The sequence below is a fragment of the Equus caballus genome, chromosome 17 (assembly GCF_041296265.1).
Source record: "Equus caballus isolate H_3958 breed thoroughbred chromosome 17, TB-T2T, whole genome shotgun sequence".
Classification (NCBI taxonomy): domain Eukaryota; kingdom Metazoa; phylum Chordata; class Mammalia; order Perissodactyla; family Equidae; genus Equus; species Equus caballus.
The window spans coordinates 47,018,357-47,041,444 of NC_091700.1; the positions used below are offsets into that span (position 1 = coordinate 47,018,357).

At 35.9% G+C, this 23,088-nt stretch overlaps 1 protein-coding gene across 2 annotated transcripts in view; it reads left to right on the forward strand.

Annotated features, from left to right (window-relative positions):
- CCDC122 (coiled-coil domain containing 122) overlaps nt 1–3,673 on the forward strand; it is a 33,463-nt gene extending 29,790 nt beyond the window's left edge. For both annotated transcript variants that reach the window (XM_023621622.2, XM_023621623.2), the window contains exon 7: nt 3,186–3,673. In XM_023621622.2, the coding sequence (XP_023477390.1) occupies nt 3,186–3,335 (150 nt within the window). In that variant the 3' untranslated portion in view covers nt 3,336–3,673. The remainder of the gene's footprint in view (nt 1–3,185) is intronic.
- The last annotated feature ends 19,415 nt before the right edge of the window (nt 3,674–23,088 follow it).

Here is a 23,088-nt window from a genome sequence, read left to right on the forward strand (position 1 = left end):
ACTTGTAGCTAACAACATTATATTTATTGGTGAAACGTTGAATGCTTTCCCCCTTAGACCGGGTGCAAGGCAAAGATGTCTGATTCCACCTCCTCTAGGCAACATTGTATTGCAGGTCATAAAAAGTGCTATAAGGCAAGGAAAAAAATAATATAAGGCATAAAGATTGTAAAGAAGTAAAACTGTGTTTATTCACAGAAAGCATATTTGCTTATGTAAAAAATCCTAAGGAATTTACAAGAAGACTAATAAACCAGTAGGGTATTTCTATGTGGTTTCTAGATAGTAGCAGTAAACAACTGGAAAGTGAAATGAATAAAACAAAACTCTTTTCTCTAACACTAAAGAACATAAAATACTTGCTAATAAATTTTATGAAAAATGTATAAACTTCTACAATAAAAATATGACTGAGAATTTAAGAATACTAAATAAATCGAGTGATATAGTATATTCATGGTCTATGAAACTCAATACTTTTAAAGTGTTAACTTTCTCAAAAAATGAGCTATATTTTTGACATCATTCCATTAATTCCTGTGGTGCTTTTTGTGGAAACTGACACACTGATTTTAAAATTTATATGCAAATACAGAAGATTTAGTTAGCCAAAACAATCTTGAAAAAGAAGAATAAAGTTGTAGTACTTACCCTACCTGACATTAAGATTTATGAAGCTGTAATTATCAAGAAAGTGTATTATTGGTGGACGCTCAAGGAGCCAATCTCCATAGCAGGATTACGCTTGTCAGATGGACAGTACCTGGAGGGGAACTATCAACACATGCCTCCCTCACTTGCCTATTTCTGTGCTACGCTCTTCACAAAACCCCTTCTGATGATGTACTCACACATTGCTGGTGGGAATGTAAACTAGTGCAACCATTGTGGAAAACAGTATGACAGTTCCTCAAAAAATTAAATTAAAAGCAGAGTCTCAAAGAGATATTGTATACCACGTTCACAGCAGCATTAGTCACAAAAGACAGAAAGTAGAAGCAACCAAAGTGTACGTGGGTGGATGAACGGATAAACAAAATGTGGTCTATACATACAATGGAATATTATTCAGTGGTAAAAAGAAAGGAAATTCTGACATATTCTATAACATGGATGAACTTTGAGGACACTATGCTAAGTGAAATAAGCCAGTCACAAAAAGTCAAATACTGTATGGTTCCACTTATACGAGGTACCTAAAATGGTCAAATTCATAGAAGACAGAAAGTAGAATGGTGGTTGCCAGGGGCTAAGGGGAGTGAGGAAGAGGGAGTTATTGTTTAATGGTTACAGAGCTTCAGTTTTCAAGATGAAAAGAGTTCTGGAGATGATGGTGGTGACGGTGGTGTAACAATGTGAATGTACTTAATACTACTGAACTGTACTCCTAAAGGTAGTTAAGATAGAGGGGCCGGCCCGACGGCGCAGCAAAGTGCGCACGTTCCACTTCGGCAGCCCGGGGTTAGCTGGTTCGGATCCCGGGTGCAGACACGGCACCGCTTGACACGCCATGCTGTGGTAGGCATCCCACATATGAAGTAGAGGAAGATGGGCACGGATGTGAGCTCAGGGCCAGTCTTCCTCAGCAAAAAGAGGAGGACTGGCAGTAGTTAGCTCAGGGCTAATCTTCCTCAAAAAAAAAAAAAAAAAAAGATAGTGCAATTTATGTGTATATTACCACAAAAAATTAAAAATAAATAAATTTAAAAAGAGACCTTAAAAAATGAATAGCTAACTTTCCCAGCCCTATTATTCTATTTTATCAGTTCATTTAAAGGTATGTGTTTAACCACAATGAGACACCACTTCACACCCACTAGGATGGCTATAATCAAAAAGACAGATAATAAGTATTTTCAAGGATATGAAGAAACTGAAACCCTCACACATTGATCATGGGGATCTAAAAATGATGCAGTCACTTTGGAAAACAGTCTTGAAGTTCCTCGAATGGTTAAACACAGAGTTACTTTATGACCCAGTAGCTCTACTCTTAGGTATATGCCCCAGAGAAGTGAAAACATATGTCCACACAAAAACTTGTACAGAAATGTTCACGGCAGCATTATTCATAATAACCAACAGTGGAGACAACTCAAATGTCCGTCAGCTGATGAATTGGATAAATAAAATGTAGCCTATCATACAATGGAATATTATTTAGCAATAAAAAGAAATGAAGTACTGATACATGCTAAAACATGGATAACAAAAACATTATGCTAAGTGAAAGAAGCCAGTCACAAAAGACCACATATTATATGATTCCATTTTATAAAATGTCCAGAATAGGCAAATCTATTGAAAGAGGAAGTAGATTAGTGGTCGTAACCCTCTAAGGGTGGGGATGGGGGAGTGGGGAGTCACTGCCAATGGATACTAGGCTTCTTTTTTTAGGGTAATGAAAATTTTCTAAATTTGATTGCGGTGATGATTGCACAACTCTGTGAATATATTAAAAACCCTTGAATTGTACACTTTAAAGGATGGATTGTATGGTATGTGAATTATATCTCAATAAAGCTGTTAAAAAAGGATTGAATGTTGTTTGTATAGCCAACAGTAGCATTAGGAATTTTGGCTTTTTTACTTTCTTGCGGCCTGACACCAAAACTCTTACACTTTCCACTGTGTTTCGTCTTCCAGTGTAGCATTGTCCGGCTCAGCATAAATGCTGATGTACTTAATGGCAGGGAAATGGGCTACATGATCTCCAAGAGCTTTTAGATCAGTGGGTCTACATTTCAGGGAACGACTAGATACAGGAAATGAAACCATTTCCCCCAACTGGTAACTGCGTGATGAGTAGAAGGCACTCCATCACAGAAGCTTCATTTGGGTTCAAATTCCAATCACCATCACTTGCTAGCTGTGAAAACTTGGTTGAAGTACTTAAACTCTTTGATCTTTGGTTTCTTTATACAAAAATAAGGATAATAATATCCATGTCGTAAGATGTTGTGAGAATTTAATTATATGTAAAAAGCTCTCAGCACAGTATCTTATTACACAGTATGTAATGTGTTAAGTAGTTCTAATTACTGTTTATTTTTATTATTATTATTATTTACAGTGAATAATTTCTAATCAAGTGCTTTCCTCTTTAGAGTAGTCAAAATATCATTTATGGCTATTTACTATTTATCCTTCTCAAGCCCTGCTGACGTGTAGTTTTCTTTTAATAGGTACAACATAAGAGATATGGTGCAATTCTTAAGCGTTTGCATTGTCAGGTGAACAAGCTTCAGTCAAATAGAAGACAATGGCAATGGAACATTCAACAACTGGAGAAAACTGCAGCTGAACTGAGAAAACGCATTGGAATGAAAGATTAACATGGCTGTAGGGCAATAGAGCACAGACTATACCAACAAAGATTATGGGGCAGAATGTTGGGAAAGTCCTTTGGATTCTTAACAACCAGCATTCACTGTCAGAGGTCTGTCTTAATGATGGATATATTTTCTCTTTTTTTGAACTAGTTATCTGTTTGTTAAAGTGCCTTCTAACCCTACAATTGATAGCAATATAGACAATAGGAATGCTTACAGAAGAATAGTGGAAGATGCTATATGAATATTTTGAATGTATAAGATGTATTGTTCTCATGAGTACTATTTATAAACATGTTGCCTTCACTATCATATGAAGTAAAAACTTAGAAGAAAAGAAACTCTTGAATTTACAGTGATTTAAATTGTTAAGACATTTAAATGGTGTCTCTCTCAAACTTTTTATTAGAACTTGTTTTTCTACCACCATCTTCACAGTAGTCCATAAATATTGACATTTTCAATAATGTTGTTATATGTTCAGTGCTTCAGATATTTTTCTCAATTTTCTCTTTCATCCAGAAGGTAGCAATCATTTTTCTCTCTTATTAGATAACATATTTTTGGAGTGTTGCCATGCATACATTTTTTGTGCACTTTTCTGTCTGTAAATTCTTTATTACTATTCTATGACTAAATTAAAGCTATAACATTGTGTAAGGCAAACATACAAGCTCTTAAAAGAAGAATGTTGCCCAGTATAGACTAACGTATATTTTTTCATTCAAAGGCAAGGCAAATGCTACGTCCATGGCAACAAATCAAAATTTAACTTGCCCCTTTTTAAGATAAAAGTACTCCCTCTCATGGCTCCACCAAGTCAAATTTTTAGGAGCAGAAACAAAATATTAATTATTGAAGACAGTTTTTAAACATTCGCTTTTACGACTTGATTTCAAATCAACAACATCAAAATGACATCTGAAGTCCATTTTCTCTTCACGTTTCTATGTGCCTGAGATTCAGTAAGATTCTAGCTGATATAAAACCTGATGTTAGTAATCTTGGTATGTCTTACATTAACAGTCTTCTTATGAATTAGCATGGCTTATTATGGCTAACACTTTAAATGGCTTATGCTGTAACGCAGTCAGCTTTTGTCCATGACTCTGAAACACGGCTGTGAATGAAAAAGTTAAACCTGCAGATCGTGGAGCGAACCCACTATGCTCAGCTGAAGATAAGGCTGAACCAAAGCCTGGTTATGTCAAAATATTTCAATGTAATTTGCATATTTCAAAGACTCTTCTTATAGCTATACTTCATAATTTCATTTATAACTCATCAAAGAAAACTTCTAGTTTTCTAAATTCTTGCTAAGTTTACAACTAACACCTTGAGTTATATTTTTGAAAGTTTATTTTTAAATTAAGATATGAGGAAAATAGGTTTGTTCCCTATTTGAGAAAGTAATTTAAAAAAAATCCATGATAATAATACATGTACCCATTTTAAATTTTGTGACAGTTGAAATAATTATTTGAAAGAGAAAACTTTTTCCTTCCTAGCCCTTTCTTATCTTGAAAACCATTTCAGATGACAGAAGCTTTCGGACTAACCAATAAGAATTAAAACTTGAGGCATCCTTAAGCCTGATTGTGTAGTTAGTGGATATGATATTTCAACATGGTCACAAACTCTAAAGTTAGAAAATTAAAGTAATTTAAAAAATTTCTTTATAACTGAGCCTACCTTAGAACATGAGCTCTTGTGCTTAATGGCCTTTCTCACATATACTTTTGATTGAAAACTCAGTCTTTTTTTGTGTAACCACTCAGTTCAGAATTTTCCTCCTTGTCCTTCTCCTCATTTTCTCCGTGGAAGTGGTCTAAGTTCCTGGGGGATTATATTGTTTTGTCATCAGGGGAAGGATCCTGGTCCAGGTGCTGTCCTCTGACCTCACTGGCCTCTGCAGAGGTGTACTCCGTTCTTCTTGGTCTTGAGCATTACCTTTTGTCCATGCTGTGTCTGCCATTGTTTTCTCTGGTCAGTGTAGTCAGCTCCCTTTTCCATTCACCAGGCCTCTTCTGGTCCTATTAAATTCTCTCGTTCTGTATGCTGGCCAGATTTTACCTCTTGGGTCCCGTTATTCTGTCCATGCATTCTTCCTCACTCTTTGATTTCTGCTATAAAATGAGGATTTCAAGGCTCTCGGTGCTTTGGGGCTCAGCAAACATTTTTCTCTCTCAAAACGCCCAGTCTTCTGCAAAAGAAAGTTATGATTTCAAGAGTATTGTTTCTACTGTGGAGTTTTTAAAAAACCTAATATGAAGCTCAAAGCTGATGAATGACTTCTTACATCTCAGCCGCATCTGTCCTGACCCTAGCCTACTAGGTTATATTGCCTAAATGATCAGGAAAAGGCAACTAATGCAAGGAAGCAGAGGGAGGAGAAAAAACCTACAGTTAACATGTCAAAATAATAGTTACTACATGTGCAATCTATGGGCAAATTATAGTTGACCAACGTAAAGAAATCGATATCTACTTTTAAGACACATCTTAACCATGGAAAACACCAGATAGTACACATTAAAGCCAGTCAAGTCACCCACCATGGCCATGGCCCATATAAATGATCTATAAGTTATCTGTTAGGCCATACTCTTCCAGTCAATTGGGTAATCATACTATTTTCCAAAACACTACAGATATGAAATAACACTAATAACAATAACATACTCAGCAACTATGCTGTGCCCTATTTGAAATAATATAATGATATACACAAATATGCAATTGTATATATACAAACATGTAATTGTATATAATATAATAATATATACAATATATATTATTTCATTGTATATGTTATTATATTATTATATATTATTTCATTTAATTCTCAGAATAATGGTTTAAGGTATATGTTAGTAACCCTGATTTACAGATAGGGAAACTAAGGCTTAGACAGGTTAAGTAATTTGCCTAAGATCTCATCACACAGCTTTTCAGGGGCAGAATTGAAATTCAACGCCCTGTTCTTTTAGCTACATGGCACTGCAAGAAATAATTCCAAGGGTAAGCCTCAATTTTACTGTAAATAAGTAATAATTTATTTCTACATTTAATGCATCCTTTTAATAGATTGTAAAGCATAAAAAGAATTTAACCAAAAAAGAGAAATTTTGTGGTTAAAAAAAGTGGGGGTTGTGCATGGAAGAAGCTTGGAAGTCCTAACAACAAGTAAAAAGCTGAATAGGCTGAAAAATCAACACCTCTTCTTGGATCCCTAAGAGAGATGAGAACATGGGGCAAACTGCTGCCTCCAAGATTGGAGAGACAGCCAGGCAAATACAGGGAGTCATGCTGACCAGAGACTCACAAGTAGAACTCGCCATGGGAACCAGTGCCAGGATTAGAAACCTGAACTGTAACTGATGAATTGCTAGAGGCTCAGTGTGGACAACTCTGAGAGTTAAAAACTCCAGGGGGACTCAGTCATGGGGGGGCCCCAAAATATTGTGAGATTTACCTCCAAATAAGAATTACATCTGACTTCTCAGAAACCATGCAAGCAAGAAGAGAGTAGAGGGAAATATTTAAAGTGTTCAAAGAAAAACCCCACCAACCTAGAATTCTCTACTCTATGAAATTATCTTTCAAAAATAAAGGAGAAATTGGGGCCTGCCCAGTGGTGTAGTGGTTAAGTTCACACACCCTGCTTTGGCGGCCCGGGATTCATGGAATTGGATCCCAGGTGTGCACCTGCTCAATGCTTGTCAAGCCATGCTGAGGCAGTGTCCCATATACAAAGCAGAGGAAGATTGGCACAGGTGTTAGCTCATCAACAATCTTCTTCAAGCAAAAAGAGGAGGATTGGCAACAGATGTTTAGCTCAGGGCCAGTCTTCATCACAGACACACACATACAAAGTAAATGGATAGAGAAAAATAGAGCGTGCTAACACTAATGGAAAGAAAGCAGGAGTAGCTATATTAATTTCAGATAGAGCAGACTTCAAAGAAAGAAAAGTTATCAGAGATAAAGAAGGACATTACCTAGTGATAAAGGGGCCAATTCTCCAGGGAGACATAACAATTCTTAATGTGTACACACCTAACAACAAAGCATGAAACTATGTAAGGCAAAAACTTACAGAACTGCCAAAGAGATAGATGAGTACACTATTATAGTTGCAGACTTCAACATCCCTTTATCAGAAATCGACAGATCTAGTAGGCAGAAAATCAGGAAGGGCACAGTTGAATCCAACACCGCCTATCAACTGGATATAATTGATATCTATAGACTACATCATCTAATGACAGAAGAAGACACATTTTTCTCAAGCTCACATGGAACATTCAGCAAAATAGATGATGTTCTGGGCCATAAAACACACCTTAAAATTTAAAAGAATAGAAATAATAAAATGTCTGCTTTTAGACCACAATTGAATTAAACTAGAAATCAATGACAAAAAATAACTGGAGAATCCAAAAATAGGTGGAGACTAAACAATACACTTCTGAATAATGTGGATCAAAGAAGAAATCTCAAGAGAAATTAAAAAACATTGTGAACTAAATGAAAATGAAAACACAAGTCATCAAAATTTGTAGGATGCAGTGAAAGCAGTGCTAGAGGAAAATGCATAGCACTGAATGCATATGTTAGAAAAGAAGAAAGATCTAAAATCAATTATCTGAGTTTCCATGTTAGGAATCTGGAAAAAGAAGAGCAAATTAAATCCAAAGTAAGAAGAAGAAAAGAAATAATAAGAATTAGAGCAGAAATCAAGAAAATTGAAAACGGGAAATCAATAGAGAAAATCAATGAAATTAAAAGCTGATTCTTTGAAGGATCAATAAAAGTGACAAACCCCTAGCCAGGCTTACTAAGAAAAAACGAAAAAGGATGCCAATTACTAATATCAGAAATGAAGAAGAGATATCACTTGGTCCAGTCCATGAGACCAGCATTACCTTAATACCAAAACCACACAAAGACATTACAAGAAAAGAAAACTACGGACCAAATCATTCATGAACATAGATGCAAAAATCTTCAACAAAATATTAGCAAATCAAATCCAAAAGAAAGCATAAAAATAATTAATAGACCATGACCAAGTGAGATTTATCCCAGGTATGCAAGGTTGGTTCAACATCTGAAAATTAATTAATATAATCCACATCAACAGAAAAAAATAAAATCACATGATCATATCAATAGATGCATAAAAATAATTTGACAAAATCCAACACATATTGATGAATAAAAACTCTCAGTAATCTAGGAATAGAGGGGAATGTTCTCAACTTGATATCTGCAAAAAACCTATAGATAATGTCATATTTAATAGCGAGAAACTTGAAGCTTTCCCATTAGGATCAGGTGCAAGGCAAGGATGTCACCTCTCACCACTCCTTTTCAACATCATACTGGAAGTCCTTGCTGATGCAGTAAGGCAAGAAAAGGAAATATAACATACACAGATTGGGAAAGAAGATATAAAGCTGTTGCAGATGGCATGATGATCTAGGTAAAACAATCCAAAAGAATCAACAAAAAACTCTTGGAACCAATAAGCAATTATAGCAAAGTTACAGGATACAGGTTAATATAAAAAAGTCTATTACTTTTCTATATACCAACAATGAACAGGTGGAATTTGAAATTGGAAACACGATACCATTTACATTAACACCTCAAAAAATTAAATACTTAGGTATAAATATAACAAAATATATGCAAGATCTTTGTAAGGAAAAATAGAAAACTCTGATGAGAGAAATCAAAGAGGAACTAAATAAGTGGAGAGATATTCCATAAGTGGAGAGTTCATGGATAGGAAACCTCAATATTGCAAAGATCTCAGTTCTTCCCAACTTGAACTACAGACTCGATGGAATCCGAATCAAAATCCCAGCAAGTTACTTTATGGATATTGACAAACTGATTCTAAAGTTTATACAGAGAGGCAAAAGACCCCAAATATCCAACACAATATTGAAAGAGAAAAACAAAATTGAAGAACTGATGCTACACAGCCTTAAGACTTACTGTAAAGCTGCAGTAATCAAGACAGTGTAGTATTGGTGAAATAATAAACAGATAATGGAACAAAATAGACAGCCCAGAAATGGTCCCACATAAATAGCCAACTGATCTTTGACAAAGGAGCAAAAGCAATACAGTGGAGCAAAGATAGTTCTCACAAAAAATGGTGCTGGAACAACTGGACATCCATATGCAAAGAAATGAATCTAGATACAGACCATATACCCTTTACAAAAATTAACTCAAAGTTGATCCCAGACCTAAATATAAAACACACACAATACTATAAAACTCTAGAAGCTAACATAGGAGAAATTCTGGATGAGCTTGGGTATGGTTGATGTCTTTTTTGTTACAACACTGAAGGCACAAACCATGAAAGAAATAATTGAAAAACTGGACTTCATTAAAATTAACAACTTCTGGGGCTGGCCCAGTGGCATAGTGGTTGAGTTCATGTGCTCCACTTTGGCAGTCCAGGGTTCAGATCCCTGGCTCGGTTTTCAGATCCTGGGTGTGGACCTACACCACTCATCAGCTATGCTGTGACAGCATCCCATATACAAAATAGAGGAAGATTGGCACAGATGTTAGCTTAGGGACAATCTTCCTCAAGCAAAAAGAGGAAGATTGGCAATAGTTGTTAACTCAGGGCCAATCCTCCTGACCAAAAAAGACAAAACCAAAAAACAAAATTAACAACTTCTGCTCTGTAAGAGACACTGTCAAGAGAATGATAGGCCACAGACTGGGAGAAAATACTTTCAAAAGATACATCTGATAAAGGATTGTTACTTATATTTTGAATATGAAGAACTTTTTTTTTGTCATTATAGCAGTAACATTGGATTATAACGTTATATAACTTTTAGATGTACATCATAATATGAATATGAAGAACTCTTACAAAGAACTCTTAAACTCAACAATAAGAAAACAAACAGCCAGATTAAAAAATGGGCCAAAGATCTTAACAAACACCTCACAAAAAAGATATACAAATGGGAAACAAGCATATGAAAAGATGTTCCACATTGTATGTCATCAGGGAAATGAGAATTAAAACAACAATTTGATACCACTACACACCTATTAGAATGGCCAAAATCTGGAACACTGACAACACCAAATGCTGATTAGGATGTGGAGCAACAGGAATGCTCTGCTTCATTGCTGGTGGGAATGCAAAATGGTGCAGCCACTTAGGAAGACAGTTTCGCCGTTTCTTACAAAACTAAACACACTCTTACCACATGATCCAGCATTCACACTCTTTGGTATTTATCCAAAGGAGTTAAAAACTGATGTCCACACATAACCACAGATGTTTATAGCAGCTTTATTCATAATTGCCAAAACTTGGAAGCAACCAAGATGTCCTTCAGTAGTAACGGATAAATAAATTGTGGTACATGCAGACAATGGAATATTATTTAGTGCTAAAAAGAAATGAGCTATAAGCCATGAAAAGACATGAGGAAATTTAAATGTATATTACTAAGTGAAGGAAGCCAATTTGAAAAGACTACATATTGTATAATTCCAAATACGTGACATTGTGGAAAAGGTAAAACTATAGAGACAGTAAAAAGATCAGCGGTTGCCAGGGTTGGGGGTGGTAAAGGGGAGATAAACAGGCAGAACACAGAAGATTTTTAGGGCAGTGAAAATAATCTGTATGATATTATAATGATGAATATGTCCTTATAAATCTGTCAAAATCCATAGAACATATACCACCAAAAGTGAATCCTAAGGTAAACTACGGACTCTGGGTAATGATGACGTGTGGATGTAGGTTCATCCTAGATAAAAAAAGAAAAAAAGAAAAAAAGAGTACCATTCTGGTGAGTGATGTTAATAACGGGGGAGGCTATGCATGTGGGGAAACAGGTGGTATATGAGAAATCTCCATACCTTCTTCTCGATTTTGTTGCAAACCTAAAACTGCTCTAAAAAAATTAAGTCTTTTAAAAAGAAGCATGCAAATGCATGAATAATACCACGAGAGGGTTGTGTCAGTAAAACATTTTGGCTAAGGAAAGTGAGATCTTACCTATAAAAATTGCTTTAAGGGGCTGGCCCCGTGGCCGAGTGGTTAAGTTTGTGTGCTCTGCTTCGGCGGCCCAGGGTTTCACCGGTTCGAATCCTGGGCACGGACATGGCACCACTCATCAAGCCATGCTGAGGTGGCATCACACATGCCACAACTAGAAGGACCCACAACTAAAAATACACAACTATGTGCCACAGGGCTTTGGGGAGAAAAAAGAAAAATAAAATCTTTAAAAAAAAAGTGATTTAAAAAAATTGCTTTAAAACTTGTCAAAGTTCATATAGGTGATTGCAATTAAAACTCTAAGTTCCTGTATCATCTTGCATTGTACATGGAATCCATTGTTCCTCCATAAAAATAATTAAGGCCTATATCAATACTATGAAGATTTTGGACTGTTTTTTGGTGGGGGGAGTCAGTGGATTCAGAAGAACTTGTGGATTTGCAACTAAAAACCAATTGATGTGTTAGTTGCTCATATTGTCACTATTATAAATACTTTATTTTTCATTAACTAAGCTAATGATTACTGAAGCTAATGATCAGAAGCTAAAAATTATGTGCCTGTCAAAAATAACCTGTGCTATATTTGTCTTTTTGAATTTATAATGTATTTATAAAGGAAGGGTTTTTTTTTTTTCACTTTTCTGATAAGTTTGGCAGCGGAAGGAATGAGTTTTCTCCATCACATTAGCTACCATATAGCACTTTCTCCTGGATGTTACTGAACTATGACCAAAACCAGGAAAAAGAAATTGAAACTGATACTAATAACAGAATAGATTTATTCAATATGTAGATAAGAAGGGGATGCTCCAAATTGCTTTTTCTCTTCTGTAATGTTCCATTTAAATGATGGCTGTGGGATATAGATCTTCAGAAAAATAAAAATAGCATATGATTTGGTAATGACAGAGTTGCTGTTTACATAATCTGGTGAAGACAGACGTGAAGGAGTGAGACTTAATGAGATGATGTATTCCAAAGCAAAATCAGAGTTCATGTGGCAAATAGTTTTAAAAGACTTCTTACTCAATAAGGCTCTCTGGCATAACAATCACGCCGAAATTGGAATACAATACTTGTATTACAGATATTCGTCAGTATTACTTAGTTACATGGCACGAGGTAATGATAATACACTGCCAGTCTAAGATGGATTTTCAGATATTTTTTGTCCAAAACGTTTAAGTCAAGACATATCATCCACCTCATCTACTATTACTTATTACTCCCTGTCACGTTATTTTAGATAGAACAGACATATGTAATCCCATGCTCGTGTTGGAGCTTCCTCAAGGTGCTTTCAGCTCTGCCTCTCCTTGAATCCACAGCGCTTCCTTGTGTATGTGATATGGAAAAAAATAACAACCCTGCAATTTGCATGAGTTGTTTTGTCTTCAATGACTAGCGTTAACCAACTCACGCACAGTGCTCCAGCCAGATGTCAGCACACCTTCCTGGCTGAAAATATCTCGATTTTCTCTTCACCCACCTTTTTCCGTGGAGACTGGGTACCGCCATTTTCAAGTGTCTGTCATTCATTAGCGTGGGATGTCTCTGAGGACACTTCCATCCTTTAGATGTAATGTTGACTTTGCTAGGCAGTTAGATAACGTTGATATTATTTTAATTTGTGGTTCATATAGATTTGTATAAAGCACTCAATTTTCAGAAACGTCCATTCTTTTTCTAATCTTTCACTAATTTAGATTACTCATCTTTGAAGCTTTTCAGTCTCAATTAACCTGTCAGTGTAATTTACCCATGCACAGTTTCCTAATAATAATTCTCTCATTTTTCTTTTGTTTCTTTCCATCAAAAAAGATGTCACTTCTTCATTCAGACCTTACCTTTTTTTCAGTCCCTGCACATCCACAGTTGTATCATCTTCAGGCTCCACTTCTCATTTCTGTTGTAACTCCGAAGTTTAATCCACTGGCCTAAAGGTAGATCCCGAACATTGAAAACAATCTCTTCATTTATAACCGGCTTATGCAAGAGAATCCATCTTGTCTTTACTTTGAAATGCCTCACAAAGACTAACTCTCGCAGAAATGTTGTATAATGGACATGGTCAGATCATCTCAGATCTTTTTTTTGATCCTTTTGAGCACTTCTCTTTGGATTGAGACATGCTTTTGCCTCCAACAGCTCTCCTCTATGACTTTCTGTGGGAGGTGTGCTACCCTCAAAAGGACTTGGCCTCATATTGCAGCCTTGTTTGGCTTCTTTCTCCTGACCTGTCTTGCTTTCCTTACCAATCTCTTCAATAATAAATCACTTGCTCAGAGTCTGCCCCTGGGAATCCCAAACTAAGTCACCTTGCAAAAATAATCACACTTTGAAATCTCTATTTTCAAGAGATGATTATTACTGCACTCCTTTCCTCATTCCCGATCAATTCTACTCCCAGCAGCAGCAGCAGCAGCAGAACAAAAAAAAAAGGAAGACACTTAGCACCTTTGAAAGCTAATCACTATCTCATTTACTACAATTTTGATGTTATTTGTTTTAAATTTAAAAAACAAGCCAAAAGACACAAATCTCATCCCACATATTTAGTACAACAATAAAAGTACACTGTTAGCCTTCAAATATAATAAATCAATCACTATTTTGTTTTAATCTTTTTTGGTATTAGTGTTCTTAGGAACTATCATGTTGCTACATATAATAAATGTATTAAATAAACCTTAATTCTGAAACCCCAATTTAAAAGTTTAGGATATTTTCTCGACTGTGTTGAGGTCATGCGATTTTAGAAGGATTTATTAGTAGATTCATGCAACCAGACAAAAGGGTGATATTTGGGGAAAACATTTGGTTGCTCTCATTCCAACTAGATGACAAAGACAGAGACAGGAATAAATCATGTGTGCACATTCTCAGATCCTCTAGCCTCGTATAATCATCCTGGCTCTTTCAAATCATTCTTTCCCATCTTTTCCATTTTTTAAAATTAGCAATTCTGCCTTCTAATCATTCATTATCCCACCTACAGCTCAAGAACACTAGAATAACAGTCGTTGCAGATTAAGAGTAATTAACTCAGAAAATTACAAAGAAATATGGATCTACAAGACAATATTGTAAAATATCAAAGTCATAGCATCTGTCATCATGGTTTCAGAAAATTTACAGTAACAATAAGAGTATTGCTAATAATATTTTATAGTATCTTTGTGATGTTTTACTAAGCAACACTTAAAAATATAAGATTAGTAACAATTATCAAAAATAATCAGTGGGGCCTGGCCCGGTGGCATAGTGGTTAAGCTCGCACCCCAGGGTTCACAGGTTCAGATCCTGGGCACAGACACAACACTGCTCGTCAAGCCATGCTGAGGCAGCATCCCACATACAAAATAGAGGAAGACTGGCAACAGATGTTAGCTCAGGGTCAATCTTCCTCACACACACACACACACACACAAATACTTACTGGTGTTGTGAAAATGATTTTATCCTAGGCTAAAGTAAATATAACACTTTTTGCTCTTGACCTCAAAACACTTGTAAACATTAATATTGCTAGTCTTCAAAACGTCAAGCTGATATATGAATAATTTAAAACTGCTGCAAAATGTCATACACTCATGGAAGTGGGGCACAGCATAGGAGTAAAGCTTGAATATCAACTTTTGTTTTGTGACATAGTCTAAAACAAAAGGTGACTGGTATGAGTTAAAGCCAAAAACAGTAAGCTGATGGCAAAGAAACAATTTTCATCTTCTACCTTCTCTGTGCTAGGTGACTGCAAAAATAGATATGACGTCCCATTCGCATCAACATGGATGGACCTTGAGGGTATTATGTTAAGCGAAATAAGCCAGACAGAGAAAGACGAACTCTATATGACTCCACTCATAGGTGGAAGTTAACATATAGACAAGGAGAACTGATCGGTGGTTACCAGGGAAAAGGGGAGGCGGTGGGGGGAGGGCACAAAGGGAGAAGTGGTGTACCCACAACATGACTAACAATAATGTACAACTGAAATCTCACAAAGTTGTAATCTATCATAATCTTAATAAAAAAAAATAGATATGACATGATTCTTTCCATCCAGGAGATCAATTTAGTTGGCAAGAGAGATAACATGTATATAACAGGTTCAAATACAACATAAAACATCCTGTAATAGAAGCATAAACCAAGCCTAGTGGAAACACAAAATAAGGAGCCATTAATTCCAAACAGGGGCGGGGAAGATTAAGAGAAGAGGTGACATTTGAAGTGGGCTGCAAAGCAATTATTAAGTTTCATGATTGTTTCCACTCATCAGACTCTGAAAGTTTCTACTTGATTCCCCTTTGCATCTCCACCAGCTGGCAGATACCTGGTATGCATACCAGGTGCTCTGATGTACGCTGAATGAATTAGTGAATAAAATAATCAACCACTACTCTTGTTATTAACATCTCCCAACATTCCTGTGTTCATCTCTCCTAGGTCTAAACTCCCTGTTAATACTATTGCTTGAGTTGTCTTCTTTGAGTAAACACTGAGCATGTGCTGCCCCTTCTAAAAAGAAAGAAAACAAAAAGTTTCCACGGATGCAAAATCCACTTCACGACTAAACAGTAAACACTTGAAAACCTGACTCAACCTGCTTGACCACCCTCATTTTTTCCTATTCTGTTTAACGATAAACCCTATGCTCCACCCCATACAAAATTCTAACTCTTCTGTATGCCTAATACAGGAGTCAACTCCAACTCAGCCTTCAGAACCCAGTTCAATGGTTACAGCTACCACAAAGCTGAACTACATTTAAAATGCCTCAGTTTCTCTGCAATGCCACAACTTAGAAGTACTAAGAAATCTGTATCATGATTTCTGAATCAAAATAAATATTGGCTTACAACTTAGAGAACTTATGTAGAGCTCCTTGTTTAAAATAATTTTAAACTCTTAAATGTTAGGCTTTATTATGGACAGTCTGGCAGGAGATTATTTGATTGACATAGGATGAAAGCAAATAAGAGATAATTCATTTATCATTTATAAAAGAACATGAAAATTCATTGTTCCATGAATACTTCCGAAATCTACTTTCATGATTTTAAACTAAAATGTGTGAATATTTATAAAGACCAGAACTTCTTTTAAAAAAACACATTTCTAGAAAATGTAATGATACTTTTAGGGAGCCCTAATGAAAGTAAACATGCTTAACAAGCCACAAGAAATATGCTTTTGTGTTCTTCAATTATAAATGCTTTGATAGAACTATGCTTTTAAAAAGCTTTATATATTGAAAAATTATGTAAAATGTTCCATCCTTTCAAAAAGAAAGCTGTAATAAGCTTCATGAAAATACAACTAAATAAGTGGGACTGTATGGAAATAGGAAGGAAAAATCTTTCTTAAAAATGGAAATCATAACATTTCTTTGAATAGAATATTGCACATTAATCATAAATCTAATGCATATTTAGGATAATTTGGGGCAATTTCACTTTGTTTTTATTGTTTCTATGTAGGTTATGCATAATTATGGAGTTTAACTATAATTCTAATATAACTTGTCCCAATGACCTGCTTTATATCTTTCCTAATTACATCTGTAGCAAAATCATTTTCAGGAAACCAGCTCTCTATGTCTATGATATTATTCTTTACAGCACTGATAATAGTCTCTCTTTTAATCACTTTCAAATACACTTTACTTTTTTCCCCTAGAATTACAATATTCCATTAGCTGATGGCACAGGGGCTTTGAGTACTTTTCAGAATTTTGGCATCAGAGGTATCCTTAACCATGCTTATTAGGCTGTAGAGAGTGCTAATTTTCTGTACAAAGGAAGTTTTGAGCTTTCATTAGGATGTTTCCCAAATGCTTTAATTTCAAATACAGTTTAGCACAATTATACCTGCTTTAACCAGGGATATTTGAGAAGTAATCTACGTGGTGAAATGGAAAAGCACCAAGTAGCCAATAAATAAACAACCACAATGACATGGTTTAGTATTCCATATACCAAAGGGAAAACGTGTATTCCGTGATATTAACTATTATAATTGCTAATACATCACGATTTAGGGAAATAAGGTCAAAGAATACCAAAGTCCTTGAAATTGTAAGCATTCTTTGAATCTGAATTAAAAATGCAGCACTATTTAATATGGTGGGCACTGGAGTGAAGTGAATAAAAAAATGAAAGGCCAAATACACCTTATTAAACAATGGACAAAAGAGCTTATTAGATATGCATATTACCAATAGTATGAGTTCATTGAATGAGTTAAGGAAAAGAGTAGATTACAAAACATGATGAACAATATAAGTGTTGGAATTGGGATTCAAACCGAACCCCTGATCTATTTTTACTCCAAAGCTCCTATCCCTCCACTGTATCAGTAGAAAGTCATTTTTACATGAATGTAGTTGAACGTAATTTAAAAGTGACTATCAGCTGTATTTCAAAGAGCTGGTAATATTTAGCTCACATCCAGTCCAAGTTCTGTTTTCTCTGGGCTAAATGTTCTCAGTTCTTCTACAACAACTCATGTGACATAAGTTCAAGTCCTTTCACCATCCTAATCACATCTCTCTGGATATACTCTGCCTTGATACTGTCCTATGAAAGATGCAGAACAGAAAATAATACTTAAGGTAGAGTCTGATGAGCTGCTTGTAGAAGAGGCCTATTTCCTCCCATATTTGGGACTCAGTTTTCTATTAATGCAATCTAAATTTATAAGGGCTTTTATGGTAGTCAAATCATATCACTCACTCATTTTGAACTTGCTCCTCAAACCTGAGAGATTATGTTGGCATACAAAGGGTTAAATTCCTTGCTCAACCATGGAACCATTATTAATTGTCGCTTAATAAATTTTTCTTACTGGCTTACCCTGGACTTACCGGATGTGATATTTGACAATGAAATTTGATTTCGGATAGGGAATATTGTAAGTTGAAATCAAACATTATCCTAAGTAGGAAAACAAATTTCAAGAATATTCTCAATAGCATGTCTATTCTCTCTATAACATCTTCAGAAAGAGAAATTGCACTCCTCAAAAAGAGTAATTATAAAAGCTGACATTTACTGAGCCTTTACTGTGAGTCACAATAACACTATGAAGTAGGTCACAAATATTCCCATTTTACAGATGAGAAATTTATTTATTTGCTGTAGTTCTTACATAAAGAAAAATTTTGCTTCACCAACTCTTTGGTTAACCAGAAACACGGTTTGTATAAGAGGTGGTAGAGATGTTAGATTCTCTCACTTTAATTTTCAATTTTTAGAATAATGAGCCGATGTCTTAACAAGGTCTCAAGGTAGAAATTCAAGTTATCTTTTTAAAGCATTACAGTGAACTCATAGATTTGTATATATTTGATGTTTTAACCAATGACAGTAGTAGTAGTAGTAACATTCAAATAGCCCCATCTTTGACCAGTCGGGGCTTCCTGAGGTTAGCTTCTATTCCTTTGGCACAACCCCAAGTTCTTTAGTTTATTTGCTTTCAGGAGTGACAAGTTGTCCCAGACTTATCTTCTACATTCCCTGCCTCAGATGTGAAACCTGATACTTTCCCATGGTGCTCCTGTTTCTTTATTAGGAAAGGTATTTAGAGATAGCAATCTGAGCACTGAGTGTTCACTGAAACGGGGTTGTCATTGTTCCTAGGGCTTTTCAGTGGGTAAGGGTAGGAGATATCAATATTTTTGGACCAAAAAAATAAATCATGAATTTATACTATATTCTCAACTCAAATTAAAGATTACATGGAATTTTACTTAACATTTTTAATCTTATAGGTGTTTTATTTCTTATGCTGAAGATCTTAGTTCCTAACTCATATTAATATGAATATTTATTATTTTGAAATAACAATAACAATGTCCTTGTTAACAATAAGATAATTTCATATTTATTTTCATAAAGAGTCTTCCTAATTCCTTTTTTGTAGCTACATAGCTGTCCATTCTAATGGATGTCCATAGCTTATTCAACTCTTAATGAACATTTGGTTTGTTCTAATCTTTTGATATTATAAAAAGTACAGTAATGAATGCCCCCTTGTGCAAATGCCATTTTCTATTTTAGCCAGTGTATCTTTGCAATGGCTTCCTAGCAGTGGAATTGTTAGGCTGAATTGTATATACATGTATGTATAATTTTGCTAGATATTACCAAATTCCTCTCTATGGTGATGTACCATTTTGTATTCCCACCAACAATGTATGGACTGCTTGCTTCTCCAAACTTGCCATCAGAGTACATTGTCAAGCCTTTGGGGATTTGCCTACCTGATAAGTAAGAGAACTTTTATGTAAACATATTTTAATATGCATTTCTCTAATAAGTGAAGTTGAGCATCTCTCATACGTTTAAAGGCCACAAGCATTTCTTTTTGGGAATTCTTTTTATATGTTTTGCCCATTTGAAAAATTGAGTTGAGGGGCTGGTCTGGTGACATAGTGGTTAAGTTCACATGCTCTGCTTCAGCGGCCCGGGGTTCGTGGGCTTGGAACCCAGGTATGGACCTACACACCACTCGTCAAGCCATGCTGTGGCAGTGTTACACATACAAAATAGAGGAAGATTGGCACAGACGTTGGCTCAGGGACAATCTTCCTCAAACAAAAAGAGGAAGATTGACAACAGATGTTAGCTCAGGGCCAATCTTCCTCACCAAAAAACAAAACAAAACAAATTGAGTTGATTTTTTTTCTTCTCAATTTTTAAAGCCCCTTTGTATAAGCAATAATAAACCTTCTTGTTGTCCTATATTGTGGTAAAATATATATAATATAAAACTTACCAGTTTAACCATTTTTAAATGTACAGTTCAGTAGCATTAAGTACATGCACATTATTGTGCTATCACCACCTATTCTCACCCCATCTATCTCCAGAAATTTTTCATCTTCTCAAACTGAAACTGTACCCATTAAACAGTAACTACCACTCCTCCTCCTCCCAGTCCCTGGTAACCACCATTCTACTTCCTGTCTCTATGAATTTGACTGCTCTAGGTACCTCAGATAACTGGAATCAAACAACATTTGTCTTTTTACACCGGGCTTATTTCACTCAGTAAAATGTTATGTTTATCCATGTTGTAGCATGTGTCAGAATTTCCTTCCTTTTTAAGCTGAATAATATTCCACCCTCTGTATATACCACATTTTATTTATCCGTTCATCCATCTGTGGATATTGGATTGTTTGTGCCTTTTGGCTCTTGTGAGTAATGCTGCTGTGAACATTGGTGTGCAAATATCTGTTTGAGTCTCTAATTTCCATTCCTTTGAGTGTATATTTAGAAGTGGAACTGCTGGAGCATATGGTAATTCTACGTTTAATTTTTTGAGGAACCACCATACTTTTTCCATAGCAGCTGGACCATTTTACATTCCTACCAGCAAGGCACAAGGGTTCCAACTTCTCCACATCTTTGCCAACACTTGTTATTTTATTTTTAAATAGCCATTCTTATGGGTATGAAGTGGTATATCATTTTAGAAATCTGTATCTCCCTGCTCTTATAGAAGAAAATTCAGTTTAATAAGGCTATTTGGCAAAACATCTAAAGACACATTTCCCAATCAGCTTCATCAACAATGAAGTTAACAGTTGATGTCTATTTGTCCAAACAAGGAAGGAGAGGAAGCAGTGTGACAGGGGTCAGCAAGAATGAGTTCCAGTAGCGGTGATATAGGCAGAATCTAGTCCCGTGTTGGAGCACTTGACACGGAGATTTGAAACTGAATCTAAGGTGTGATAGTTGCTTCCTTGTGATTACGTTTATCCTAGAATGCAGGCACAAGCTCACTCCTCCTCATTGAGGAATGAGGAAGCTCACTCCTCATTCCTTTGGGCTGGAATTTGAGGCCTCAGGTGTGAGGATGGGAGGGATGCCATGCGTCCAACTGAAACAGTCGATAAATGGGGAGAACATAGGTTGACTGCACTTTTGAGAAATAAGATAGTAAATGAAAGGCTAGAAACATAGCAATAATTTATAGGGTAGCAAGAAGAGTTGAGAGAAGGCATTTCTAGGACCTAGGAAATCCAACCACACTTGTAGAGCTCGTGAAAAAGGTGACATTGAGGATGCCAGAGCCTGGAAGCTAGTTCATGGAGTGGATCCTGGAAGGCCAGCAGGGGCAGGCTCCAGGGCAGAGAGGAAGGGAGTAACCTGGAGAAGAAAGAGCGCTCCTGAAACAGGGTGGAAATAAAGAGAAGGACTAAAGGAAAAGAAAAATTTAAAGTGAGAACGAGGGAAATCGAAGGAGTTGTTTAGATAGAGGGTAAGGATAACAGCTGAGGGTGACAGTGTAGAGTTGGCACATTTGAGGAGAATGAAATGGTGTGAACAGCCATAAAGCTATGAAAAAAGAGATTGGCATTAATGATCTAAATGATGCCAATTAGAGTAAATCCATGGTGAGCCTACAAAGTTCAGCTTTGCCATGTTCGTTCAGCAAACTTCTGTTGTCCAGGATCAGGGGGCACCACAAAAGGTGGGATGAAAATTGGGTTAAGTAATTCAATACATCAAACATATTTTTACTTTTCTTTCTTAATAATTTCAGGTTTTTACCTCAGGGTCATTGTTTTAAATAACTATTGTCTCAATATAGTAGCATATTGGTAAATAATAGATGTTGTAAAAGATAAGGCTGAACTCAAAACATATCTGGGAAGTAGTTTGTTTGGTTTGTTGGTTTATTTTAAAACTAAATTTAACATCTCAGATACAAGTGGAGTGCTAACATTTACTGCCCAACAGCTAAGAAATGCCAGACATTTGCTAGGGCACCGCATAAATATGTAACTTGCTTTAATTAAGTATGCTAACATTCTGGATCATTTATTCAACAATTGTACATGTACTAACTGCATCTCTCTGCAACATAATATAATATGCCATGTATAGTCCTTTCTCTCCTTTATCTTACATCCAGTTGTGCCAGTAAGACATGAAACAGATGAACAAGTTTAGCAACATTGAAAGGAGAGTATAATGAAGTACCAATATGTTCCACAAATTTTCGGAGGAATGAACAACACGAGCTATCTTTGGGATAATGGGCAGGATCTAGATGGAAAGGAGTGGATATTTCAAACCATAGCTGACGTGGGCGGGAACCACGGCGAGGAGGTGTAACTACTATGCAGGGAGGTAAAAGAGAACGTTTGAACCGGGCACCTTGGGATTCAGAGGCTGGGTGGGGTTGGGAAAGATGGTTGGTGGAGGGAGAGGAGGGAAACACACCTCTGAGAGTCTCCATCGTTAGTTTATCTGCTAGTTCGAACTCCTCCAGGTTGTTTTGGACGTGAAATCATAACTATGACACGATTCTTCATACAGTTTTTATTATTTATATTGTTGTTATTATTTATATTATTTATTATTATTTATAGTAATTCCATCATAATGATTTTGAAAACATGAAGTCTGTGGGTATCAGTGTTCTCCGTCATCATCGTCAGTCCCTCTCCGCCAAGCAACTCTCAGCTGACCAACCTGTTAGTACGAGTTAGACTGGAAGCTACCAACTTTGGATCAAGCCACAAGGCCTTTAAGCAACTGATACTTTTTCTTTAAGTCTTAAAATATACTAAATAAATATGAAGAGGTGGCAATTTAAATTTTTAAAATTTCTCTCTTAAAGCCAGAAACGGAGTTCAGATGTTTTTACTGTTTATAGCTCTAAAAGCAG